The sequence below is a fragment of the Lycium ferocissimum genome, chromosome 2, assembly GCF_029784015.1.
Source record: "Lycium ferocissimum isolate CSIRO_LF1 chromosome 2, AGI_CSIRO_Lferr_CH_V1, whole genome shotgun sequence".
Taxonomy (NCBI): domain Eukaryota; kingdom Viridiplantae; phylum Streptophyta; class Magnoliopsida; order Solanales; family Solanaceae; genus Lycium; species Lycium ferocissimum.
Genome location: NC_081343.1, coordinates 71,556,523 through 71,583,768, shown reverse-complemented (window position 1 = coordinate 71,583,768; position 27,246 = coordinate 71,556,523). Strand labels below are relative to the sequence as shown.

Below are 27,246 nucleotides of genomic sequence, written 5' to 3'. Positions count from 1 at the left end.
CGTGGTGACTTGGGAACTATGGATGCATTAGATTAGGCAATCAAATTTCTGCCTTGGAATATCTCTCTGATTCACAACAATAGCCAATTGCTCTGCACTTTCACTTCCTCATGCTGTACTAACGTTCACTGGTAGGAAAAATCTCCCTCTAGTCTAAAAAAAAAGAACAAAACAGAGCACGACAAGAGACTTTCCAAAATGAATTACACACAAGTGAAAATCAAACATTTCAGTCGTCAGTATCCATCATAATGGCCCTAGTTCTATAGCGTCTGCCGCTCTTATGGAAACTTCCAGGTCTAGCTCTGTCGGCTGCAATAGACGACTCATCTTCTTCCATGGCAGAAACAATGCCAAGGGGAATTGTATTTTTCACTTGCATTTGCTCTGCCTCAACGCCATGCTTGATGATAGTGCCAGCAGGCTGCTTCATTCTAGGGTTAAATGTGGGTGATTTCTGAAAATTAGTGGAGCTATCATCGTCCAGCTGCGATTGTTTCTTCATGAGACTGAGAAAGTCCATGTAGGCTTTTCTATTGGATTCTTCATCCATATCATCCGAGACATCAAGTGTATAGCAAGTATATTTGGCCGGATTCCTTATATAATCTGGAATGGATGAATCAGGAGGCAGTTTAGAATCTTCCTTCAACTTGAGTTTTTTAGGAGAATGTGCATCATCGTGGCCTTTTGTCTTGGAAGGATGAGGAGGTGGCATGTACCCCAAATGACCTTCTCTCAAGGCAGCCTCAGCATCTTCCTTGAGCCTGAGCTTGGCGGCCTCGTGATTAGCACGAGGATCTCTCTTAACGTCCTGAAGAGTAAGAGGAAGCTCATCGTAGATGTCTGCAGAAATTCCATAGTCGGAGACGTCCCGCATGTAGAAGCGGTCACTAGGCTGCTGCTTCTCTTTTTCGCTATCGACAGCCACTTTGTCGAACTCGTCTTCCTCCTCCTTGTACGTATATAATAAGAAGGAGCAATCATAAGACTAACACATGGAGGATATGGATGTTGGTTTTTAACAAAGAAATTCAGGGGAAAAAGCTAAGAAGGAAAAAAAAAATATATATGATCATTATCATATCTCCAACAGAATCGTAGTAACTAACAAATTAGTAGAAATTAGGGATAGCTAGCTAACAAAAAATTAACTAGGAAAAACAGAAGTAGTGCAATCCAAAAGTATAATTGTAAGAATGGAGAAAAGAAGGGAATAGCAATTAGTTACCTCATGGTCAAGGGCGGAGTCTAGACCAATGGCAGAGCGGATAGCGGATTCATCATCATCATCTAGGGTTTTAGCGAAGAAGCCGTCAATATGGGGAGGGCAGGGTTTGGAATCAAAGTCGAGTAGCTCTGCATCCCTATCCCATTCCCTTTTGGCAATCTCATCGTCGGTTAAAGACCAGACAGAACTCAAATTGGAGGTCGCCGTCAGAGAACCGAACACCTTCTCAACCCGTACACTGAAGCTGTCATCCATTTTTGTTGTGAGCAGTGAGGTGATAACTCTCTCGCACTTGATAAATTTGCGCAGCGTATGTGCTTAATTAGCAGCACATGAATAGGGTTGCCCGCTGTCGGTTGTCCTTTTGCCTAGAAGGAGGAGGAGGCGCCGATCTATATATTATACAATAAAAGTAAAATAAAAAATATACTCCCAACTGGATACGGAAATCATTCTACTAATAAATTCGCTTTTACTTTTACTTAGGGCTGTTTGGAAAGCCACCTAGATAACTGGAATTAAGCGTAATTACAGAATTTAACCTGTAAAAATTGGATGTAATTGAGAAAGTGTAATTACACTCTCTAATTTTTAAGGGAGTTGAGAATTATATATAATTATACCCTGTAATTACACAGTTACTTTTCCGTCTGTTTCTTTTTTGTTTATTTTAATTTTTTTTTTAGTTCTATTATTTTAATTTCTTTTGATTTTTAATTTATTTTTAATTTTTATTATTTTAATTTCTTTTTTATTTTTACTTTTTAATTATTTTTATTTTTCATTTCCTTTCTTCTCATTCCCAACCTTTAATTCTTGTGCTTTCATGTAATTACTCATATTTTTATTTTATTTATTTAGCTTAACCGTTTTATTATTCTATTTTTGAAATTACACCTCTTAATATTGAAAAAAATGAGTCATTAACAAACTTGACATATAACGAGTGAGTGACGTTATTAAAGTAGAATTGTGTTGTGAATGAAGTTATAGACTTATATTTTTCCTTCTTTTGAATTATTTATTTAAGTTATGTTGGAAGTTACTTATATAATATTAAAATTTGACATAAGAGTATTGTGTTAAACTTTTTCTTTTGGATTTTCAATTTAGATTATATTTTTAATTTTAAGTTATTTACTTTCACATTGCATGTTGTTTATTTTTCACTTACATTTGATGGATTTTTTGTGTCAAACATTTGAATAATGCTATGGCATTATATTTATAAATGTTATTTTTTTTTGTCAATATCCAATTCATGATGTTTTCACAAAAAAAAAGTCTTCTTTTAAGTTTTATAATTAATTAAAATTAAATATTAGTAATTTGAAAAATACATATCAATTATTTTTTACAATATTAGTTACAAATATATGATTATTAATTAATATATTTTCAAGAAACAATGTGTTATTAAATAACTAATTTAATATCATTTATAAAGGCAAATATTTTTTAAATATTAATTTTAAATTTTTTATAATTAAGTTTTATTTTTAAATTAAACTAACTGTATAATTACACTTGTGCAATCAAACAACACGCTTGTAATTATACTGTAATTACGTTATGATAAACAAACAGGTCATTATAATTATACTACTGTGTAATTACTAAGCTGTGTAATTACTATCCTAGTAATTACACCAATTCCAATTACCAGGTGGCTTTCCAAACAGGCCCTTAATTTTCCTCTTCGCTTCTTCTCGACAAATTTCTAACCAGGGTTCTAGGAGTTAATTAAATAAATTAAAATTAAAAGAAATAAAAAAAGAAAGACATTGAGATGGCCTTGGAGAGAGAAGATATTAGCATTAAAATAAGGAATAATTACGTTTCAATACTCATAAGTGATCTAATTTATCAAAATTAGCCCAACAATCTAACTCCTTACCCGATGAGGCCCTTCGGCACTCTAGTTTTCCCTTCAACTGCTTGAGATTCGGGCATCCTTCTCCAACTGCTTCGAGACCCACATCTGTGTTGCCATCCCCATGGCAGTGTTGTCTTCCTCTTCATCATCTCTTTTATTCTCATGCGTCTACCATTTATCGGGCAAGAAATAATTAAAATCGGTTTTATAATCATTAAAATAGTTCAAAAGAGAGATCATGGGATACAATTATATTGAAAAAGAGAATTAAGTGTGGCAAAGAGTAATGAATGAGGGAAGAGAAAAAGACTTTTCTTTCTTTTGTGATAATTTTTAGAAAAAAAATTCAGAAGCAAGAAAAGGCATCATCAGCTTTTCACGTAGGCACAAACCTCATAAGAGTTTGCAGTAGGTTGGAAAAGGGGTACAAAGGGTTTCTCAGATATCGTTTTCTCTTTGTGGGATGTGCAAGGCCATAAGTTGTATAGATCATATACATTAATTTTGTCAAATAAGGAGTTTTAGCAGGTGTATCACTAACACAGAAAGCAAAATTTGCCTTCAAACTAAGAAAAGAGAGCAATATTTGTGGTTCTCTTGACAGTATAAAGTCTATGTTTTGTATTCTAGTAGTATAAAAATTTTGTGGCTCGACGGGCCATTAACGGTGACGTTGAAACTCTACAGTTGGTCTGGGTATAAAAAAGTTCCTTTTTTTTTTTTTCACCGGATTTCCCTTCTCTTGGGTGGTCTTTAATTTTTATCCCTCAAATTGTTGGTCTTTAATTTTTACCCTTCATTTAAAAAAGTGATTACAAATAGTTTAAGATTTTGGGTTTGAATTCCCACTTAATCAAAAAAAATAATCTAATGCAAGGCTTTGGGAAAAATCTGCCTTATACAACATATTTTTTGTTTAAGATAATTAAAGTTCTTTAGGATTCGGCATAGGGTTGCGCCAAGGCATAACTAAAAAGTTCACGTCTTATAAAATTGTTGCCTTGGCATAACTAAAAATACATTTATAAGGCAACCTCTACATGGATTACGGAACTTTAATTATGCGCTTAAAAACCTATCTTTGCATAAGGCGCTTTTTTTTCAAAATCCTTTTCTTGCGAATTTTTTTTAAAATTTTTATGCCTGAGCCGGGATTCGAAGCCAGAACTCAGGCATTCTAGGCGAGGGACAAAAATTAAAGACCAGCAATTTGAGGGGCAAAAACTAAAGACCACCCCGAATAAGGGTCATTCCTGCTAATTGCCCGAAAAAGTTACAAAAAAAGTTGAGCAAGTTACGTATAGCTATTCAGAACATATATATTATTTATACACTGCAATTTGAATTGGTTTCATGTTTATACAATGTTATACAAAGTATATACATAATATATAAGAGTATACCTAATGTTTATATATAGCTATACAGAACATATACATTATCTATATATTGATGATACAGTAGTGGGTTAGAATGATACGAAGATTGGCTGCAAACTAGATGTGTGAGCGGGGTATATGGATTATTTCCCCTTAAAATAACACTAGTAAATCTACAAATCGTATACATAGGACAAAAGGTGAATTTATTGATCCACCAAAATATTGTGACACTAATCAGTAATGTGATTATGCTTTTAATTGAGTATGTAGATTTCGGGTGATTAGTCGTTGGATGTATTTGTGTTGCAAATGTGAATTGTATTACTCCTAATTCATTACTCATTAAAAATTGAGTACATTGACTTTGATTAATCTCACCTAGAACACATAAAAGCTCATTCATACTATTTAATCAAGTGATCGTATTACCAATCTTAATGGCTCCTTTTAACTATTTTGTTTAATTAATTGCCATATACTTGTTTGGGTATTCAACCGACTAATGTTAATCATTCCCTCGAATCTAGTTTGGTTTTGATTAATGTAGATGTTTTTTTCTTATTTAAAACAGATTTTAGTACATTTTAAATTGCGATACGATAAATATCACATCGGTGGAATTCAACTCGGTGTTACAAGCTTGAGCAATTTGCTTAAAACTCAAATTCTTCACCATTCAACAGCACAAAAGTAAATTTATGACATCTCGATCAAAATAACAATATTAATATTATTTATTCAACAAGCGTATGCACATTTGCTAAATTGGTATAACTTTGTGTTGGAGCATAAAAAATTAGTAATGATTAATTAAACCAAATTACTTGTATTACTCACTAAATCAGTTAATACATAATTCATGTCATCATATTTGTGTAAATTATTACTATGTGTGATTATTAAGTTAAAATGAGCTTTTGAGAAACTTCAAGACACTCTAAAGTAGGAGTGGGCGTTCGATTATTCGGTTTGATTTTTTCAAACTTCGATTCGGTTATTTGGTTTTTGATTTTTGAAAAATGTGCACCGAATACCTAACCGAACTATTAAAGGGTTTTCTAAAATGGTTTCAATTTTTTCAAAAAAAAAAAAAGATACATAAACGGTTAAAGGGTCAGTTGAATCTCCATAGTCCACTATAGTAACTAATTCTCACAACATCTTATTGAACTAGTATTATCAAAGCATGTAGCAAGCAGCAGCATGCAGCAGGCAGCAGCAACAACAATAGCTTGAAATTCCACTTCCAAAGAGCAGCTGAAACCTTTGCGGTAGCAGGCAACAACGAAGTGTGAAGATCAATACCAGATAATTAGGTATTAGGAAATAAACTATTGGGATTGGCTTGGATGGGAAATATTTTGGGCCTAAAATAAGTGGCAGTGGCTGAGTATTATATTTTTAAACCTATATAATAAAAGTTCGGTTAAACCGAAGAACCAAGACCCCAAAATCAGAACCGAATTGAACACCGAACTTTTAGAAAAAATAGAACTGAAACCGAATAGAAGAAACGGAAAACCGAAACCAAAGAATCAAATTAATTTGGTCCGGTCTGATTTTCGTTTTTTCGATATTTATGCCCAACCCTACTCTAAAGTATGAACAGATCAAGGATATATGATCAAGGAGGAAAAACAAAATAAAGGTTAAACTATAAGTTGTAAAAGTTAACTTCAAACTAGTTGTAATAATTAAAGGAGTTTCTTTTAATGAATGTGATGTTATTCATAGAAGTAATGTAGTAATTCGAGAATTATTAAATTAACTAAACTTAGGACATTTTTTTCCGAAGTTTACCTTGTAAGCACATATATATATTGGTGTTAGGAGGCTAAAACCCGAAAAGATCAACGCAGCAAACCCCCGCTTTGTGTAATCTCTCACCCAGGAAATCTTTGTGGAATTTCATGTCCATCTTGTCTTCCCATAGCGACACTCATATAGCTTCCTCTTCTTCTTCACCAAGCTCTCCAAACCCTAACCCCAATCATGGATCCAAACACCACCACCAACAACAACCCTCTCCCTCCCCCCACAACTTCTCTGGTATGAATATGATGCTTCTTTCCACCCCCCTCTACCCTAATTCATCGATGGGCGCCTCTTTTCAATTTAGTATTTAATTTTCCTTTTTCCCTCTGTTTGTTTGTTTTTTCACTGGAATGAGTCTCTCTATCATCTCTTCAACTTGGCCGATGTGGATATTCTTTTCATCTTATGCTTTTCTTTTTCTTTTTTCTCAGGAAATATGGCTCCCACTGCATATGCTTCTGGAGGATCTTCCAAAAAGGTAAATTTTTGCATATTGTAAGCTCTGACTTCTCCTCTTCAACCAATTAACTAATCCACTCATTTGGCGCCAATTGTTATGCTCTTTTTTCCTTTAATTGTAATTTCTATCTTATTTCGTCTTTCATTTTTGCTTGTTTACTTGGATGATGTGTGCTTGCAGGTGAACAACTCCAGTAGCAGTCAAGATGGTTTTACAAGTTCACGACCCCATAACAGTGATAGAATTTCACTGCACCAACAAGGAAAATCAGCTAGGACCAATGATCCTTCCAGTGGAAGAGACCAGTTTGGTTCCAACAGTCCTCAAGGAATTGCTACCCGCTCAGCTCCAAGAAGAGCCCAAATGGTTAGTGGAAATCACTTGCTGAATTTTCAGTATGATCCCATTTCTCGTCCACAATCTAGGATGCCTCCTCCAAGGAGATACGTGAAGAGAAAACCTTACAACAAAGACTTGTTTCTTCAAGCAAATTACAAGTTTGTTCTGTTGGATTCAGGCAATTACACGCCTGAATCAATGGATCCAGACAAAATGTTACAATGGGAGGATATTGTTTGTGTGAGATATTCCACTCCATTTCAAGTGCAATGCCCCATATGCTTAGAGGATCCTCTGTGTCCTCAGATAACTTCATGTGGTCATATCTTCTGTTTTCCCTGTATTATGCAATATTTTATGATCTCTGAAGAAGATGACCATAAAGACGATTTCAAGAAGAAATGCCCATTGTGCTTTATGATGATATCTTCGAAAGATTTGTACACCATCCAAATTGAGAACGTTAAGCAACTTCGTGTTGGTGATGTCATTGAGTTTGTCCTTTTAACCCGTCACAAGGATTCATTTACTTCATCTTTGAAAAATAATGATGGCATTGTTGGTGGAGAGGAGGTTCAGAAGTCATTTTCTAAGTTCATATTTACTTCAGATGTTGACCTTTCTGTCCGAGAGGCAATGTCTGATCTTGATAGTTGGTTAGCTAGAGCAGATTCAGGCCTAGTTGATGACATGGAGAAACTTCCCTTTGTCTGTGCTGCAATGGAACAGTTGGAGCAGAGGAAGAAGTACTGGAATGGGCAACATATTTCTGTCCAAAACAGCAAATCTAACAAAGATAATTTTTTGGCGAAGTGTTCTTATAGAGCTCAGTCAACAGAAAGTATTCAGGTCCATTCTGCTGGTCAATCTACTCTTGAAATGCCATCCAGTCATCTAACTGATAAGCCAATATTGCAGGAGAAGTCAACTCTCAATAAGGTAGTGAGGGACTCTCAGCTTATTCAAGCTGCAGATGTTGAATCAATAGAAGATTGTATTGGATCTTCATTGTCCTTATGTGACAATGACAAGAGCCCACAGAAAGACAGTAGTGGCACTGCAGACAGAGAAGACATCAATTCTTACAGTTTCTACCAGGTGAATTCATATGAAGATGTTGTTTTTTCTATGCAAGTATCTGTGTATTACATTTAGATGCATGTGTACTGTTAAAAAAATAGAAATTGAGCCGAACTCACCCCAAAAGCTAGCTCATGTGGTGAGGATTACCCAGATATATACAAGGAGACAGCAACTCATTTCTTCAACCAATATGAGACACTTAACATCCTCCCCTCTCCTCCTGTCCTCCCCATGTATGTCAAGGATTGGACATTTGGAGAGTAGATAACAAAATATTGTACATTGAGTAACACAGAATAGAGATGAATCTAGCTCTGATGCCTTGATAAGAAAATGGACTGTGAGCTTAACTCATACTAGAAGTTAGCTCATGAGGTGATTAGAACTTATAAGAAGACAATAACCTATTTCTTCAACAAATGTGGGATACTTAACGACAAAAGTAATAAGATCACTTGTGCTTCACAAGTTCCCAGTGAAATAGCCGAAGTGCACACCAAGCTGGATAGGACACCATCTTCGTTTTGTGATCCCTTCTGCTCTCTCTCTCTCTCTCTTTTTTTTTTTTTTTTTTTTTATGATTAAAAAAAAGGTAACTATTTTCTTATAACGATGGTGTCATGTCTAGCTTGGTCTGCACTATTTTACGGGGTACCTGCCAAGAACATGTACTAGGTAACCATGCCGATCAAGGTTGTTCTGCTTGGTGTGAAATATTTTACCGGGTACCTGCCAAGCACAGGTACTAGCTAACCATGCCCACATGGAAAAACATCCCAATTTTTTTTTTGTTGCCGTTACCAATATTTATTAGATATTTGGTTCTTTTCTGTTTGTGTGGTACTTATCCCTTGCCTGAGCTTTATAACATTGTTTAGTTTTTGAGTAAAAGCTTTATAACATTGTTTAGTTGAAGGGAGGAATAAAAGAAAAGTTCTTTCCAGTGTTTTCAAGCATTCAGTTCGTTGCTGGTGGTTGGGATAACTAGGAGCAAGTTTCAGGCTTTATTGTCCTTTCTAATTGATTTATTTTCATTCAGTTGAATCTACCTTTTGATGAACAAGTTCTTCAGTGGGTTTTTAGCTGCTGAGCGAAAACTATTCATGAATATATATTATTTCCCTTACTTAAATACATCAGGCAAAGTGGGGTAAAACCATTTCCACAAAGAAAGTTCCGTTCTTAAATATGTGTGCTATTAGGTTTTTGATATATCAACATAGGTAGTTGATAAAATTGTATATTATAGCAACTAGTGATGGGATTTCATTAAGACAAAGGGGAAGCCCATGTACACAAAAGAATAAAGATGTACGTACAAAGATATTGTTTTCCATGAAGGTCATCTGATCTTCCATAGAAACTTGAATGCTTTGGCTGGTTCAAAATAGACTGAAAAGAGCGGCAAACTTCCCATTTGTGAATGCCTGTTATTGACACCTTCAAATGCCCTCTTGAGCCTCTCCTTCATGGTCCACTTAATAGCGTGGGGGTCATTTCTCATACTTTGTTCTGCTTCTGCTTCTGCTTGCTTCTTCTGTTCAGCTTCGTGGAAACTCCTTAATGAATCCTAGCATAACAGAGTTTGTCTCAAACTAAGCTAACATCTGACAGTGTTGCTGCCTCAATTTCTTTTGTCAACTCAAACTAAACATAGTGTTTGACGGCTTTAGTGTCACAATCTCTTTTGTCAACAACATCACATGTTGGGAACTGTTTCACAACTGTTTATCATGTTGCCACTCCATGCATTTTGCCAATAGCCTTCTCTTTTTTCTGTGAGAGATGTAATGCACAGCTTTATACATGTTTTATAGTTGCCTGGTTATTTCAGGCAGTTGATGGTCAGCACCTTATCCTTCATCCGCTGAACATGAAGTGTCTTCTGCATTACTATGGTGGCTATGATAGTCTTCCTAACAGGTTTGAAAGATAATTACATTCTTACTGTTAAGTTTATAAGTTATGCTGTACTTGTTCCAGTAAAAGGTGGCAAAGGGGTCTCTGTTTTGTTGTGCTTATTTTTGTTGGTTTCAGACAAACTGCACATCTGAGGACCCATTGAAATCAGTTTTGATACATTTAGGTTGTTACTTTGCCTTCATTTGTTTTTTGATGAAGTAAGGAGGCAAGTCTCAGATTTTACAAATGTCCTATGTGGATTAAGTTATCCTTTTGTTCCCAATTGTTTGATTGAAGTTGCAATATGGTCCCTATTCTTCTGTGGTTCTATTCTGCCCTTGATAGTAGATATCTTCTCTTTCGGGTGGTCCTTGGTGAGATTAGCTACTAAAATCTAGCTTTATTTTGAGAACATGTGACCTCACCGAACAAAGTTCGGAGGTATAATTTGAAAACCCTTCTTTTGCTAGATAGTTGGCAAGACAACAAACAGATTAAACCCCAACTCACTTTTCATCAGAGAAAAGCTAGTTCCGAAAGGGATTCTGGAAGAGATGTTGTGTGAAGGGGGAGGTTTTGATGAACTTGGTAAGCAAATAAAGGGCGGATGATGCATCTGAATCCCAGGTAGAAAAATGTTGACAACAAGTTCTGGGGAGGGACATAGATAGTGAATAGTTACTGGGAAAGGAGCAGGGTATATCCTAAGCTTGGGGTCTAGAGGAGTTTGCGCAGGGCTAGGGCGGGCAGGGGGTCTCAGCGGGTGTGAGAGTAAGAACTATAAGGGGCACTGAGGGGAGAATTTCTGTGAAAATGGAGGAATGTTTCAAAAAAGCAGGCGTGAACAGAGTCCCATTGGGCGTGAACCTTCCAGACCCCACTTGTGGGATTACACAGGGTATGTTGATGTTGTTGAATAGAGTGGCTGACTGGTAGTGTCAACAGTCTGTTGAATGGGGTCCTCTCCTTCTTTTCCCTCTTTCTTGGCTTTTTTTTTCCCTTTTATTTACTGGTTAGTTTTCTTGCTCCAACTTTACAGTTTCAAAAAAAAAGGTTTTCTTGCTTCAACTTTATTCTTAATATTCACCATATCTTAGGTTGTGCAATTTCATCCTTGGTCAAATTTTTGGGTTCATCTAAAGACCAATCATAGACTGGTTATGAAATTAGCACAATCAGGAAATTGGTGAATCTATCGTGACTTAGGTCAAACATTGTGGAAAGACGAATCTTACCATATGTGCTTCTTGGAAGTAAGAGCAGTGAGGTTTATGTTAATGTCCCCTCCATCCCTGTAAAAGAATACCTTTTTATGTATGCATTTTCTATACGGCCCTTTCTCCAAAATATGCAGTGGGGCGTATTAGTAAGCCAATTTATCTAAGGTACATAAAAAGGAAAAAAGGGCTTGCACATGACATGAAGGGAAGAGTTGCCCACCCCTCAAATTTCCCGCTTAAATCTCATTTCAACCCCCTTTACCTTCTCTCACCTATTTAACAAATGGTAGCTAGCTTCATTTTCGGTTCTCAAACTGGGATTCAAACTGAATTTGGGTAGGGGAGTCATATGTGTTGGACTTATTCTAGAGGAGCTGTAGGTGCTGGTGGTAAACTGACCAGAAGCGGTTGAGGATGGTGATTTCCTTTGGCTTGCGAAGGCCATAGGAAGGATGGGTTTGCTATGACAAAGAGGAAAGATGGAGTCCAGTGAACTTTTTGGATTCTGTCAGCTCCTTATCCCTAGCTTAGTCAATATGTTGTGCTGGAGCTAACATTACTCTTACTTAAAAAAAAAAGACACAGGGGGATGGATGGGAGTTAGAAAAGGCACAAAGTTGCCGCTTGCTCTGACAGGTTTCTATTGTGGGTGAGAGTTGAGGTGGTGAACTATGCAGTGACCTGAGAGAGGGAATGGGTCTACCAGTGGGGAGGGACAACAGAGGCTAAAGGGTGGTAAATTCCATGCTTACCCGAAAATAACATTATATACCTGTCTGTGTGAATATGTTTGACCATATGCCGTTTGTTATCGTGCAACAACTTAGAAGAGGAAATCTTGGATACAGAATTAGTGGAAAGATTTTACAAATGGAGTCTGTGACGCAATCGGAGGCCATGAGAAGGCGCTACCGCTTCTTAAGTCATTTTTCTTTGACGACAACATTTCAGGTACTTGCTGTGATGCTTATTTCTGGAGGTGTGTTGACTTGTTCACTCTAATTATATTCGCTTGTAATTTTCAGCTCTGTGAAATTGATCTCAGCAAGATATTACCCATGGATGCACTATCTCCATTTATGGAGGAAATCAAAAGTAGGGAAAAACAAAGGAAGTGGCAAGCTAGGAAGGTTTGTAGCTCATGCTTCTCACAGAATTACAGTTGATTTGCTTTTCTTGTTCAATTTAATGGTTTAGCATCATGGGTTTATGATGTTTAAAAAAGCCCACAGAGTGAACAACAGAAAGTGTTAAAAGATTCAAGTGCAGGATATAAGAAAGACATGCTTAAAATGGAGGGACTTTTTAGAGAGAAAATGTGCATTACTCTACTTTTTTTAAATAACCGTAGTGTTTGGTCCAGCTTGCGCGTAACTCCGACTGATTCCATGTGATATCTGCTACCTCCTACCATCACACCTCCTACCATTACAGGTACCGGATGACTTTGTCCACCAAGGCTTGGACAAATGAGACGAAATCACCTAGTGTTTTTATCTTCCTCTGAGAGTCTGGCTGCATCGTCAAAACTGGAAGTTCACCTCCACTCTTCATTCTCTTTGTAAAGATTCTGGTAGTAATTCAGGATCTCTCCCTTGATCAATTCCTTATCATCTGTGATTTCACTGTCTATTTTGAGCTTGTCAATTGAATTGAATCTCCTATGTGAGTTGGCTAGTGTTTGGAAGTGTCTTGTATTCCTGTCCCCTCCTCTTAACCATAAGCATCTTGATTTTTGTCTCCATGAGGTATCTTCAGCAGTTCAGCTTTAGCAATTTCTCCAACTCCATTTTCGGATTCAGGAACCTTGAGTTGGAATTCTGTTTTCTCTTGCCTGTTGCCTGTTCTAAAGCTGATAGTTCAACTAGAGCCCTCCTTCCACTTCTTACCATATACTTCCCTGTTCCAGTTGGAGATGTCCTTTTTTCAAGTTCCTCAACTTCTGAATGAGTACAAAGTCTGGAGTGCCACCTATTCTGTAATTCTGCCACTACCCCTTCACCGAATCAATGAACCCCTCTTGTTGAAGCCACATATTTTCAAACTTAAAGTAAGATGGTGTTGAGTCCCACTCTCCACTTTCTAGCAAAAGAGGTTTGTGTTCTGAACTGAACTCTTGATTTCATTCCACTATGTAGTGATAAGGAACCTATCAATTATTGAGGCTTGCAGAGTGTCCTCCCCTCTTGATCATGTTTATTGTGTCCCTAGCAAAGGCAAATCATTAGCTTAAGGTCCAAAAGTGTTTCTGAGAAGCTCCTCGTAGCTTATTGCCTCTCATTTTCATGATACCCGAAGTTGGCAGTGCACGTGATTTAAAAAGAAACTAGGTTTGGATGATTCCTTTTATTGATGAATTCGTCAAAATTGACATTTTTCTTTTTCCCCAGGAACTGCGTGAACAAGTTAAAGCTGACGCCATTGGCATGCACTTAGAGCCTTTGCCTTTTAGGTTTTCAGAACCATCTTTCACAGAACAGCCTACTTTCACTAGCGATGACTTTGAAGGTATGTCGATAATTGCTACTCCCTCCCAATTTATATGTGGGTGTTTGACTGAGCACAAAGTTTAAAATAGAAAGAAAGACTCTTGAATCTTGCGGTTTAAAATAAGCTAAAGAAATTTTTGTGGCTAGAAATCATTTCATTAAGGGTAATGAAAGTTTTAGAGTTAAATTGTTGCAAAATATAGAAATGTGTTATTCTTTTTGGGACCGACTAAAAATCATATAATTGGGACGGGGGGAGTATTTGTGTAATAAGTTTTATGTTTCTCATCTGACATGGTTTGGAATTTTAACCATCCTGGAGTATATCTGCTAATCCGCCAAGTCATGCCATTACTTGGCTGGTTATAGACCACTATATTCCTTTAAGTACATTATCTTCATTAAAGAAGATAGGGGTGCGAACACTCTACTCTCCCCAGACCCCCCACTTTGTGGGACTATACTGGGTATGTTGTTATTGTACAATGCTTAACTTGTGTATACTATTGAAGTGTATGATCATCTCATCGAAAAGCATAAGTTGTCAGAGAGTGCACTTTTATTCATTTAATTGTCTCTTCAGTAACCCCCCCCCCCCCCTCCTTCCTCCCCCCCCCCCCCAGTGTTATCAAAAGCCTCCTCCTCCTCCTGGTTTATATATATATATATGTTTAGTCTCTCGCTTGCTAGCCTGAGTTCAATTTCATGGGCCATGGAATTCGTTTTTGATAATGGGTGGTAGTGGGACTTGGAATCAGGATCTCTGCCTATTCTGATACCATCTAAAAGCACAGTTATTTTGTGACTCAGATTGTTATAGAAATGGTTACCGTAGGATGCTAAATTGAGCTTGATTTTATCAGAAGTTTGACTGCCATTGCAGTTTTGACACTGATGCTATTAACTGTTAAGCTCCTCTTCATGACTGAAAAAGCCTCGCAAATTCGAAGTTTTTATAATACTCGGTACTATGACCATCTTCCCGTTAGTTGTAATGATTGTTCTTGTGTTTGTTCTTCTGATAAGCTTTGGGAAGTACGAGTACAGCTGTAACATCATCAAGCTCCCCAGTGCCTGGAGGCAGACAGCTGTTCTCGAATGTTGCAAGGCTTGGTTTTGCCGCTGGATGTGATCCTCCAGCTCTGAAAACGGATGAGTCCACGCGTGATTCTTCTGTTGCGGCTGGTATCTTTTTAAATCTCGTAGTTGACTTTGACATGAATATCTGCTATAATCTCAATTCTTGTTGATCACGTGTTCATCACAGTTTGCTGTGAACTGTTATTGTTTGATTTTGCTTATATGGGGATTAGTGTTCATAACCAGTGGACTTCATTTCTTTCAGGAACAAGGAGTTCTGGAATTCTGTCCTTTGCAAATGTAACGTCCAAGGCAAAAGCTGTTGAAGGTCCCAACGCGTCTAAGTCAAATGATGCAGGGAAGAAGGGGAAGAAGCCAAATCGGGTCCTAATGTCAACATCTGGTGGTAGGCGTTACTGAATTTTGAAGGGACCTGATAAGGACATGTATCTGTATATTAAGAAATGTTTTACCTTTTATTTAGGAACCGAGATTTGTTAGTTACTCACCTAGATTTGAGGATGGTGTTTTGGTAATGAGTTGTGAAGTTGTAGGTTCAACTGTTTTTGCTTCCCACATCTTGCTTTTTTAGTTTTAGTCTGTTACCTTTGATGGCCATTTCCCATCGTTCCAATATTTGTTAAAACTAAAACATTAAGCAAGCATGAACTTCCAAATACACTTTTTAACTTTCAACTTCAAATAATTTTTTTTCGAACTTCAACCAAATATTGTCCAAATGCTTACTGAACTCTGAAATTTTGAAAAACGGAAAAAGACGAATTGCCCTTCTTTTGGGGTGGTCTTTAAATTTTCGCCTCTCATATTCAGCTTTAAAACTCAAAACTCAGTTACCTTGAATGCTCAAACTCTCGGTCAAAAAACTTTAAAAAAATCGCGAGGTAGAGTTTGAATTTCACTATGCCCCCACGGGTAAATTTTGTTATGTTTAACCAAAAAGTTTCTTGCATTTTAGGATATATATATATATATATATATATATATATATATATATATATATATATATATATATATATTTTTTTTTTTTTACTTTTCAAGGTAAACTTTTAATTATGTCTAAAAGTGTGTCCCATAAGACATAGCTAAAAGTATGTCCCGTAAGGCGGAATTTTTCCCTATGGAATAACTAAAGTTATCTTGATTTGATAACTATAAGTTCCGCCTTATAAGGCAAAGTTTATGCGCTTAAGGAAAAGTTCCGTTTTAGTGACATACTTTTAGTTATGTCTTAACTAAAAGTCTTTCATACAGATAGCTAAAAGATACTTTACATAAGGCGGAACTTTTCCTTAAAAAAGATAATTAAAAGTTTGCGCTTATAAAGACAAAAAATCTATGTTTAAGGAAAAGTTATGCGCATACATCTTTTACCACGCTTAACTAAAAGTCTTTCACAAGGCATAACTAGAAAAGACTTTTAGTTAAGGTTTAACTAAAATCACGCCATAAGTATGCTTCATCCGACATACACTTATTAGGAAATAACCAAAGTTATGCCGGACCCGGCATACTTATGCTAAGTCTGCCCATAAGGCATGAGTATGCCCGGTCCAGCATACACGAGTCCCAAACCTTACCTTGCAATTTTTTTTTTAATTTATGCTTGAGGGGGGTTCAAACCCAGAACCTCATGATTTTTGCGCGAAGCTCAGGATTGCAACGCGAAGGGCAAAGATTAAAGACCAAAGAATATGGGGGGTAAAATTTAAAGACCACAAATATGAAGGGTAAAATTTAAAGACCACCCCAAAAGAAGGGCAATCCGCGCAAAAAAATGAAAAGATCTAACATAATAACTTATGACCTAATAATTTACCAAGTCATCGAGTTCTAAATAACAAAACAGAAACATACCATATGAATTATGGTCCAATACGCCAAAGTTTAGCATTTTTTTTGCGTGGATTGCCCTTCTTTTGGGTGGTCTTTAATTTTTGCCCTTAGCTTAAAAAGATAGCTAAAAATACCCCCCGAACTTAAGTTCGAATTCTATTCTAGTCAAAAAAATCGCAATTTGTAAGGCATAATTAAAAATTTGCTTTTTCGCAAAGTCTGTCATCTCTGGCATAGGCGCTATGTAACTTCGCCATCAAACAAATGAATTTTGTGTTTATATTAACTAATGAATTATGAATGCAAGACATGTAGCCCAGTTAAATTGCAAAATTTTAAACTGATAGGAAGCCCAAAATTACCACATGTAAAGTTTGTTGTTTATTAGATAAAAAACATTATTCAAAAGATTTACCAAGGAATTGGCACCGAAAAGAAAGGTTGCTCATATGAGCCTGAGTTGAAAAATAGAGCTGATGCGTGAAAGCAAGATAAAGAAAGAGCTGAAAATTTGTAAACGGAGTAGGCCAAGAGCTTAATAGAGTAAAAGCAAAAGTGGATATAAGTTGGGAGGAAGAAGGGTGTTTAGATCTTGGTGTAGTGAGTCGGTGGGGAATGAAATGAGACCTGCGAAGCACTCGTCAGCTCTTGTTCGTCTTGTGTGTGTTGCTGCTCTCTTCTCCATCATCCTTGTCGCCATTCAGTCCTCTTTCTTCACTCGTATTTTCCTTAACCCCCTCTCCTCTATTTTTGATTGTTTTCAAGCTTATTATTTAGAATGTCGATGCAGCTACTCGGACTATCTACCCAGAGGATATTCGGATCTTGTCCCACTTCCAGTCTAACCTTCAGCAATGCGTCGTAATTACCTTCCTCCTCTTCGTTTTAGCTCTTTTTTCTGTTACATCTCCCTTTTTCGTTTATCTTTTTCCTGAAATTACTTGCTAGTTATGTCTCTCTGTTGTTCATCTTTAGTTTTACACTCTTTATCCTACTTGAACCTTAATGATTACCATGGGTCACTCCACAGCTATTGTATGCTCCATTTCTGGCTTGCTGCCAATCTGAATCTATCTAAGCTTGTTTCCAGTTATAACCTATGGTTTTCTTTTAACTTCTGAATGGATGCAATGGAGTTGAAAAGTGATATGCATTTTCAGCATCTCTATCTGCTCCACATGTTAGTCTTTTATTGTCTCTTCTGCTTCCAGGCTAATCGAGGGCTGGGATTGACGGCTCATATAATTGATCATTGCAATGTGATTCTCAAGTTTCCACAAGGAACTAATAGCACTTGGGTTTGTCTCTCCTCCGTCTCCTAAGTATTGTTTACCTTGTCGATTATCTACAAGACACTGAAATGCATTTCCCCATCCCTTCAATGTGTGTGGATTTCACTTGCAGTACAATGAGCAGTTCAAGATATTTGAACCATTGGAGTACAAGTACGATGTTTGCGAAGCAATACTTCTGTGGGAGCAGGTTACTAATACTAGTCATTCGTGTTACTTGATGCTTTTAAACTTGCTTCAGGGCTTCCACTAGTAGTGCATTAAATAAACTGCGATTATCTGAAATGCAGTATCGTAACATGACGACAGTGTTGACAAGAGAATATTTGGATTCTCGACCTGATGGATGGTTTGACTATGCAGCAAAAAGGATTGCACAGCTGTAAGTTATTGGCTCCATCATCATCATCATTCAGCCTCTTAATCAATCAATGAAAGATCTAATGTGATTAGCTCTTCATATTTTATTTCATTATTTCCGTTTTTTGTTTTCTACTCCTGTATGCAGTGGAGCAGACAAATGTTACAACCAGACTCTTTGTGAAGAACATCTCAATCTAATTTTACCAGCTAAGCCTCCCTTTCACCCTCGACAATTCAAAAGATGTGCAGTCGTTGGTAATTCTGGAGACCTCTTGAAGACGCGATTTGGAGAAGAAATTGATAGTCATGATGCAGTAATACGAGACAATGAGGCCCCTGTTAATAAGGTAAATTAGCCCTTCCTCCGTTGAAAGTAAACATGCTTTATGACTAGAAGCATTCCCAAGGACACTGTGTCATGTCAGAATCCATGTTGAACACGAGGGCCATTGGGCATGAGGAGCTGCGTCTCATTGTCTGCTTTCTGACCATTTTATAATCATCCTTTGGTGAATATCCTAATTTATTTATTTTTTCTGAAGTTGGCCATCAGACACTTGTGTCCTTCATGCCTCTTACCTAATTAATTGGCTTTCAGCGTAGCATGTAGTATCAGTTGAGATTTTTTTTTTTTCCTTCTAATCTTCGAGGTATACTTTTCTTGAGAAAGCAAGATGAGAGAGTCAACAACTTGTAACTAAAATATGATGATACTGCCTACGGATGATTGACACTACTGTGTATATAAAGTACCTATGAAAAGACTTTTTCTGGATAATATATCCCTATAATAGGCTATTAAGGCAAGTCCTTTTTGTCCTGGACATCCTGTATTAATGCGCCGCCCACTTAGTACCAGATCTCATTGTCAATATGATACTCCTTTTCAATCAACTAATTGCACCTCAATCCTAGACTAGTTGACGTTCGTTCTGTGAATCCTTATTATACTCTATTCAGGCCCAATTCATTCAATAATAAATAATTTGTCTTTTACGGCAATGTAGGTGTTATGTGAACTAGAGTTCTCTATCGAATACAATACTCTCTAATTATGAGAATAAATTAAGTTAAACTCTCTGTTTTAATTTATATGATACACTTTCTAGTTTGGGACATCCCAAAATGTTTTGAACACCATTCTATTTGTATACTACTTTCACAGCTTTAAATTCAACTTTTGAACTTTGATGTGATGTTTCCCCTATCAAACTAACTTATCAACTAGCAACAACAACATACCCATCCCACAAGTGGGAAACAAACTTATCGACCATTACTTTAATATGTTTCTTCCACTATCACTAATATAATATGTAAGTTAAATTAACATCCTAGACTTGTGCCCATTCAATGTAACATATAAAGTGAAGCGAGGGAGTACTTATTAAAGAACATGTAGATATCTATATGTTCACATGCACTCTTAAGTTGGATTCTAGTCCTCATTCTGTTGTATTTCACATATTCTTGAAATTCTTATGTCATTGTCCGTGTTGCTACAAGTATTTCTCTCCATGCAGTACTGGCAAAGTGCATGTGGTATTGTTATTATTTGATCAACTCTATTTGTCTAGAGAATAACTAGCTCTAGCCTTGTAATTGAGATCTGAGAGTGCTGAAGACTACCAGCATTTATGTAGTCATTAATCTGCAAAATATCTTAAAAGTGGTATCAATCCAGCTAAAAAGCCCTTTTAGATCTCACATTTATGTTATCAGAATCAGAATTTTGTTGTGAAAATAACTGCTTATAAACATGTTATGCAGAAATATGCCAAGCATGTTGGCCTGAAGAGAGATTTCCGCTTAGTTGTGCGAGGTGCTGCTCGAAACATGATTAAAATTCTCAATGGTTCTGGTAAATTATCGGAAAACCTATTCTATTTTCCTGAGTATTTAATCTTATACTTTTTGTCTTCTGTGTTTATCTTTTATTCAGATTAGTATCATGCTTCTTCCCATTTTTCTGTTTCCCTATATTGACATCAAGACAGAATGATAGTCTTTCAATTGTTGATGATGTGCACTTAGCTCTAAGGGGCCATGCATCAACCAAACAAAACTTCTTGAATGATCTTATTCTTGCCTAATTGAACACTACCATCCAGTGGTGGTTTTAGGTGTTTTGGGTTCTACAAAAAGAACAAAAATCTAGGTGTTTTGAGGCAAAATAATCAGTGACAGGAGATGACATACAGATGCCTATGTTTTTGCTGCTCTTTGGTGCAAATTTCAAGATGTATATGATTCACACACAATTTTAGACCTCATTTCCCTTTCTTTTGCTTTTTTCTTTTCTTGCCTTTTTTTTTTTTTTGGGTAGTGGACTGCCCCACCTTTTTATAGTCCAATCACCTCCTTGGTGTATGGATTCGATCTTTCAATATTACCTTTTGTTTACTGATCACCAAAAAGAAAAAAACAAGAAAAATGCACTACCATTAGCGTCAATTATTGGTTTTTGATTATGATGGCGTATATTGATAAGGTCTGTTTTTTAGGATTTTGGTCTTAACGTAGATAAGCAAAACTCTAGCATTTTTGTTCTTTTTGTTATTTAACGTGTGACATAGGGTCGTTCATGCTTGTTATCTGTTGCAGTGTGTAGTGGTTCTTATGTTGTTGATACAGTATGTCATATTAGGATGTCAGTTACACTTATTGTGACGAGCGCACTTTGATGTACTATAAAAAGCCTTCAATTTAGTATAATGCATATTAGCAGTGCTATGTATATGAGTTGTGTTATTCAACGTTAAAAGCTAAAAATAGTTTCTCGTGAAGAATAATCAACTCTCTTTAGTGATATAATGGTTGTCCATGACCAATAGAATTGCAGTATTCGGCATGATTACTTTTATTGATGACGGATTCAAGTTTTGAGAGCCCTTTAGCTTTTCAAGAGTCTCAACCTCGCCTTTTAAATATTGTTAGATTCAACAACATTTCATCTTTGGTTTTGCCCTTCTGTTAAGAAGAGCAAACAGACCCTTAATTTAGGGGGCAAAAACGATGTCTAGCCAAAATAATATTGTTTGTTCTCTTTCCCAACACATGGATAAATAAACAATCTTGAATTCTACAATGACAGAGAGACTTGATTTCTTGTGGCTGTTTTAACTAAATTTCTGGTGCTTTCTTGTTTCTTCTTATTTTCTATTTTTACTACTTCTGTCAGACACCTCAAGATTTTAATCAACACTTGGTGATTCTTGGAACTTAGGGGAAGAGTATCGGCTACGCCAACTCTCTTAACCTGAATGGTTCATCGAAACCAAAAGTTGCTTATTTAGAGAGGAGGGGGAAGAGATAAAGGGAGGGAGGAGGAGAGGGAGACAGAGAAGAACCAGAATAATTCTCAAGCCTTGCATGTTTCGCTTTTTGTGGCTTCAGCTTATTGCTATTTTGTTTTTAGTTCAGAACTTTTCAGACAAAGGGGGTAGTCCGGTGCACAAAGCATCCCGCGTTACCAGGGTCTGGGGAAGGGCCGCACCCCTAAGGGTGTGAGGAAGGAGCAAGGTAGTTAACCGTTACATATAGATGAGAGCTCCTTACAAAGGGATTCTCCTCCAATTTTTCACCTGTTATAAAGAAAACAGTCTTCTTGCTGTGAACAAAATTAACCTTATTGTTAGCTTAATGGGGGAAAAGGAAGAAAAGAGATATAGAGATGAGAGCAAAAAGAGGAGGAAGATGATGGTTCTAACAAGCTTAAGAAAATTAACCTCAGTACCCCCCTCTATTTAGCATAAGTTGTAGGACCATTTTCGTCAAGTCCGTTAGCTTTTCTTAGCAGATAGCTCTGGGATAGACTAAAGGTCTGTTACAAAATGTTAGCTGAATATAAAAATAGCTGAAGGGCTTGAACATGGCTTTAATTAGCTTGAACTTGAAGGCTATTAAATTTTGGCTAATAACTTTTTGCTATTTATGTTCCAATTTCAGTTATTGTTCATTAGATATAAGGTCAGGGTAATTCTTATCCTAATGAAGAGCAACAACAAGAACATCATACCCAGTGTAATCCCAGAGGTGGGTTGGAGAGGGTAGAGTGTATGCAGACCTTACCCCTACCTTGTGGAGATAAAGAGCCTGTTTCCGATAGACCCTCGGCTCAAGAAAAGCATTTCAAAGCAGTATGAAAAAGGAAATGCAGCAATGATTACTGTTCTTTTTATGATTATTAGCAATGACATGTTCGTGATCTGTGATAGTGGAAGCAATACTGATGAAACTTTTACTCATTATTTTTTGCTATTCCTTTTTTACTTGCAGATGATGAGGTGCTTATAATTAAAAGTGTCATCCATAGAGACTTCAATGCAATGATAAAGGTAATAGAGACCCAATGTTTCTAGTTTGCTTTTGGTGTTCCCATGAGACCCCTGTTTGTATAGAAAATTGGGTCTCCTTTTTTGAGAATCATGTTTTGATGTAGGTTCTCTCTTTTTGGTATACGGCTTGTATACGGGGTCTTTTCTCCCAACTGTTAATAAAATTATTACCTTATCAAAAAAAAAAAAAAATGATGAAGGTAATATATGTTTCAGATGAATGCTTTTACTTATTTGTTTCTCCGCCATATTTTTCTTCTTAAAGTTATATTGTTAGTTTTAGTTGTTCTCAACCATATTCATCAAGTGATATTAGTGAATGATCGGAGTAGGAATGTTTAGAAAATTGATTGCATATCACCAAACCCCCCCGCCGCCGCGGGGGAATGGATATGAACGGAACTCTGCATAATGGCAGGATCTTTCTTTTCCTTGAAGTATGGGATACTTGCTCTATCCTTCTGTCTATCGAGTTTTATGCCGTCCTCCTTACTCTGAATCTTTTGACCATGGCTTCTTATGCTTAATACACTCACCATTATATTAATTTGCAACTACTCTAACACTAATCCATTGGAGGCATGTTAAGGAAACTCTGATGGAATTAAGCAGTAGCCTTTGTAGGTGGGGAAATAGAGATTTCTTTAGGATTCTGAATATTGGTGTTGGTAAAGAAGGGTGAGGTCAACAAGGGTGTGTGGTTTGTACGGGATGTGTGTGGAATATTGTCAAACTTGATTGCAGGATGGATGACTAAGTAGTTTTATTCGGAGAAGAGCGTAGCTTTGCATTATAATGGATAGAAGCTGGAAATTAAGAATGTCTTTCGCTGATGCAATTATATTCTGCATTGCGTATTGATTCAAGGTGTTATTATAAGCATAAGGGATTTGTTTATTTATCTTCAACATTTTGTGGCAGTGGTTTGTTTTATCCTATTTAGGCCACGAGCCACTTGTAAAGATGTATGCTTGATTATAAAAGAAGCCCTACTATAATTTCAAGACATGGTGGAATATGAATTTTCATAAGGTGTGGTGTGGGTCTGATGCTTATGACATCAAATTCATTTGAGGAGAAAATGACAGACCTCCATTATTCATTGCAGAAAATCCGGAATCCGGTCTATCTGTTCCAAGGCATCGTATTACGCAGGGGTGCTAAGGGAACTGGGATGAAATCAATAGAACTAGCACTTTCCATGTGTGACATTGTTGACATTTATGGTTTCACTGTTGACCCTGGTTACACAGAATGGTATGTTCTACTATGCCTCCTCATCTTTTCCTTCGTAACTTCAGCTTTATTAGACAACAAAACGTATACACAGTTGAAACACTCGGAGTCAAGTTTTCTCTTTGCAAATCTATCTAATGTTGAAAGATTACCATCTTTCTGGAATATTCAACGCTTCTACTTGGATTCCATCTTCTACTTTACCTTTTCATAGATTTTACTTGCTATTTCATACACTAACGACCATTAAACTTTATCTCTGTATGGTTGTTGGAAACTTTGTTTTATAGGACTCGATACTTTTCTACCCCAAGGAAAGGGCACAACCCACTCCAGGGGAGGGCATATTACCAACTCTTAGAATGCCTTGGAGTAAGGACATCTGATTACTTCAGCTAAAGTTCATTTTTCAACTTGTTCATTTGTTGTGCGATGCTCTCACTAAGAATTTATATTTTAGGTCATACGAATCCATTCTCCTATGCGAGCAAAGAGAAACCAAGACTGGTCCGATGTGCCTGGTAGAGAAATGATAAACAGCGCTCACAGAGCTGCATTGCGTCTGAAAAAGAAGCAAGCTGGGCAAGAGGGAGAATTGGGACAATTTGTTAACTGTAAAGTATGGGGCAAATCAGGTCCCTATGGCACTGGGCCTATATCTGGTTCCGCAGACATGACAGATACCAGGAAGAATTCAAATTACAATCGATGGGAAGCCATGCCTTTTGAGAGCTTGAGGGAGGAAGCGCGAAAGCACTACACTCAGATGGAAGGCGTGTCTTTGTACAAGATGGATGGCAATAAGCTGGATGATTTAGTCTGCGTGAAATCCGAGGCATGAAACAATGGCTTGATATGATGGTCCATTGGAGTAGAACCTAATTAATGTTTTTACGTGAACAAATACGAGAGAACCAAGTGATTTGGGCTCAACACCTCAAGCAGCTTCCCGTGAGTGTAAACTAGTGACTGGCACCAAAGAGCTTAACTGGGAACATTTTAACCATCATCCATTGGAAGTGCACTGCAAATTTGACTGAAATTTTCATATACCTAATGATCTGAAGAAATGAGGAAAGAAGGGACTATACTCTGAGCTGTCCTTTTAACTTTTCTTAAATTACACATTGATTTTGCAAGTAAAGAAATTTCGTGTTCCATATTTACTTGGTTTTGTTATATAACCTTTCTCAGTTAGGAACATCTGTTGCTTTTATTAATCTTCGCACTGTGAATTGTGATTCTAGACTAATCATTTCCCATATAAACTCAGTGAGAAAAGTGTAAAGGGGGGTTTTTGTGCATGTTCTTTCTTTTTGTAAGAAACCGCTTTTCTATCATAGCATTACAATAACTGAGAATGTAACGGAAGGTAATGCCACAGCAGAATTGATCAATTAAATCATAAAACTGCAGCATAACTGATCAATTAGATCATGAAACTACAACAAAATTTCGAAACAGATGTAATTTAAAAGAGCAAAACGAAAAGGAAAACTACAAGAGTAGTATTATCAGTATATCTCATTACCAAAAAAATACATTTCAAGTCATGAGCTCTACTTGTTCTTGTTTGCACCGTTAAGAAGATCGTCAGAGACAACCTTGAGTTGCTTCCTCTGCTTAGACTTAGCAATCTTTTTGAGCGTCTTTGGATTTGTGATCTTCTGAACTTTGGTCCCAGACTTGAGAATGTTTTCCTGCTTCCTCTTGTCTCTTTCCTCTCTCTGCTTCCTCTTGTCGACTTTGTTCTGCCTTATCTCTTCCTTGAGCTCATTGATTCTCTCCTTGTAAGCCTTCTTTATCTCCTTGTCTTTAATCCTCTGCTCCAATGGCTTCCCCTTCACGCTCACCTTCGCCGCTGATGACCTGTGTTTCCTCGGCTGTTTCCAATTCCTTCCAGATACTCTCCCTGCTATCACTCCGTCGTACGTGGGCCTTCCAAGTACGGGCTTGTTTGGGTCATCCGCAGATGGAACAGCCTGTCTCTTCGAAGCAGGAGTTGGTTCTACTTCCATGGCATCATTATCTAGCAGCTCTTTCTCTGCTCTCTTTCGCTTGTATGTTTTTCCTCCCAAGCCTTCATCCAGGCACCGAAAATCCACAGTACACGCCATTGCTAGCCCCCTGTTTCCTCTCCATCTAATTTATATCTCCCAAACCCTAATATACTTCCTTTTTCTTATTTTTCAGCTTTTCACTTTTTTGGGCCGGCCCAAATCTAACCACTCTTTGGGCTCAAGTTTGTAACTCTGCACGAGTATTTAACATTTAGCGACCATCTCAAAGTTTTTACTAAAAAAAGTGAATAAATTGAGATGTAGCCAAATTTTAATGTGAAAATAAAATTGGGTGAGCAACGCACTCTTTGCACAGTGTGCTGGAGTTTTATTTGTAAACGTTGTTGAAGTTTTTCCTAGTTTGTCTAAAAAAAAATTCTCATTAAAATGGAATGCAATTGGCGAATAGCCATATTCTGGACTGCTAATTAAGTAACCAAGATTTTAACACTACTCAAAATTTGGCTGCTTTTTAATCGCGTTTGTACATTAAATATGAAGTCTTTTCGTTTTCTATAATTTGGGTACATTTTTTCATGATTTGATATAAAGAATCTATTACTAAAACTATCAGAAGCTTAAGGAAAAATCTAAAATAATTACACAATCTAGTCCAGTCTTGAATAAAAGAAGTTGTAAGAATGGTGGGAGATAGCATGTACCCGGTGGCGGACCCAGAAGTTGAGCTACGAGTTAGCCCAAACTCAATAGATTTAGTTCAAATCTTATATTTTATCATTAAAAAATCTACTAAATATGTATTGACATCTGATATTGCTATTATAGAATTTAGAACCCATAAAATGTACATCATGGCTTCACCTTTGCATGTTTCCCATGAAATTAATTGAGATGCGTTAGTTCAAATCTTATATTATAAATTATAAATAATAAAAAATTGTTCATTTGGGAAAAGAAAAGCACCAGTAGAAAAGGACTGATTTGTGACAAAAGGTAAAGTGTCCATAATAAGAGGGATGTGTGATGTCCCTGGCTGAGTGTCAAGTACCAAAAGTGAAAGGCCTGACTCGATCTGGCTAAATAAAATATAGTACTAGTAATGGTAATAGTACCCATAAAATTGTGCATCGTGTTTAAATTTTCTTCAACACCCATTAGGTTCGAACCCACGCTCGGTTAAAATTTTAAAAAAAATTCGCAAGGCGAGTTTAAATTTCGCTATGCCGCCAACGCAGCATACACTTGTTAAAATTACATTTATGTTGA

At 36.8% G+C, this 27,246-nt stretch overlaps 4 protein-coding genes across 5 annotated transcripts; 2 read left to right on the top strand and 2 right to left on the bottom strand.

Moving 5' to 3' along the window:
* Positions 1-32: 32 nt before the first annotated feature.
* LOC132047362 (uncharacterized) lies at positions 33-1,573 on the bottom strand. Its single transcript, XM_059438394.1, has 2 exons — positions 1,232-1,573; positions 33-955 (listed from the first exon to the last, which is right to left on the bottom strand). Exons 1-2 carry the CDS (start codon positions 1,484-1,486, stop codon positions 230-232), a joined length of 981 nt encoding a protein of 326 aa, XP_059294377.1. The 5' UTR covers positions 1,487-1,573; the 3' UTR covers positions 33-229.
* A 4,742-nt stretch (positions 1,574-6,315) lies between these two features.
* On the top strand, positions 6,316-15,451 carry LOC132047359 (uncharacterized). Of its 2 annotated transcripts, XM_059438390.1 has the most exons (10): positions 6,317-6,538; positions 6,736-6,782; positions 6,945-7,952; positions 8,022-8,201; positions 10,021-10,109; positions 12,157-12,259; positions 12,334-12,438; positions 13,699-13,816; positions 14,824-14,982; positions 15,143-15,451. In XM_059438390.1, exons 1-10 carry the CDS (start codon positions 6,400-6,402, stop codon positions 15,295-15,297), a joined length of 2,103 nt encoding a protein of 700 aa, XP_059294373.1. In that variant the 5' UTR covers positions 6,317-6,399; the 3' UTR covers positions 15,298-15,451. The 2 variants fall into 2 exon arrangements, with proteins under 2 accessions (XP_059294372.1, XP_059294373.1); XM_059438389.1 differs by having other exon boundaries at positions 6,316-6,538; positions 6,945-8,201.
* A 1,752-nt stretch (positions 15,452-17,203) lies between these two features.
* On the top strand, positions 17,204-25,162 carry LOC132047357 (sialyltransferase-like protein 1). The gene is made up of 11 exons (XM_059438386.1): positions 17,204-17,451; positions 17,522-17,592; positions 17,943-18,029; positions 18,136-18,213; positions 18,314-18,405; positions 18,532-18,733; positions 20,157-20,247; positions 22,665-22,723; positions 23,832-23,980; positions 24,250-24,331; positions 24,420-25,162. The coding sequence occupies exons 1-11, from the start codon at positions 17,352-17,354 to the stop codon at positions 24,798-24,800; spliced, it is 1,392 nt and encodes a 463-aa protein (XP_059294369.1). The 5' UTR covers positions 17,204-17,351; the 3' UTR covers positions 24,801-25,162.
* A 165-nt stretch (positions 25,163-25,327) lies between these two features.
* On the bottom strand, positions 25,328-26,104 carry LOC132047358 (uncharacterized). Its single transcript, XM_059438387.1, has one exon. It carries the CDS (start codon positions 26,074-26,076, stop codon positions 25,519-25,521), a length of 558 nt encoding a protein of 185 aa, XP_059294370.1. The 5' UTR covers positions 26,077-26,104; the 3' UTR covers positions 25,328-25,518.
* Between the last annotated feature and the right edge of the window lie 1,142 nt (positions 26,105-27,246).

Coding starts and splice junctions, on each gene's coding strand:
- LOC132047362 (XM_059438394.1), bottom strand. CDS start 1,486: ATGGATGACAGCTTCAGTGTACGGGTTGAGAAGGTGTTCGGTTCTCTG. Junction 956..1,231: donor ACTCCGCCCTTGACCATGAG/GTAACTAATTGC, acceptor TATACGTACAAG/GAGGAGGAAGACGAGTTCGA.
- LOC132047359 (XM_059438389.1), top strand. CDS start 6,400: ATGTCCATCTTGTCTTCCCATAGCGACACTCATATAGCTTCCTCTTCT. Junction 6,539..6,735: donor CTCCCCCCACAACTTCTCTG/GTATGAATATGA, acceptor CTTTTTTCTCAG/GAAATATGGCTCCCACTGCA. Junction 6,783..6,944: donor CTGGAGGATCTTCCAAAAAG/GTAAATTTTTGC, acceptor GTGTGCTTGCAG/GTGAACAACTCCAGTAGCAG.
- LOC132047357 (XM_059438386.1), top strand. CDS start 17,352: ATGAGACCTGCGAAGCACTCGTCAGCTCTTGTTCGTCTTGTGTGTGTT. Junction 20,248..22,664: donor TAAAATTCTCAATGGTTCTG/GTAAATTATCGG, acceptor TTTTACTTGCAG/ATGATGAGGTGCTTATAATT. Junction 23,981..24,249: donor GACCCTGGTTACACAGAATG/GTATGTTCTACT, acceptor TTTGTTTTATAG/GACTCGATACTTTTCTACCC.
- LOC132047358 (XM_059438387.1), bottom strand. CDS start 26,076: ATGGCGTGTACTGTGGATTTTCGGTGCCTGGATGAAGGCTTGGGAGGA.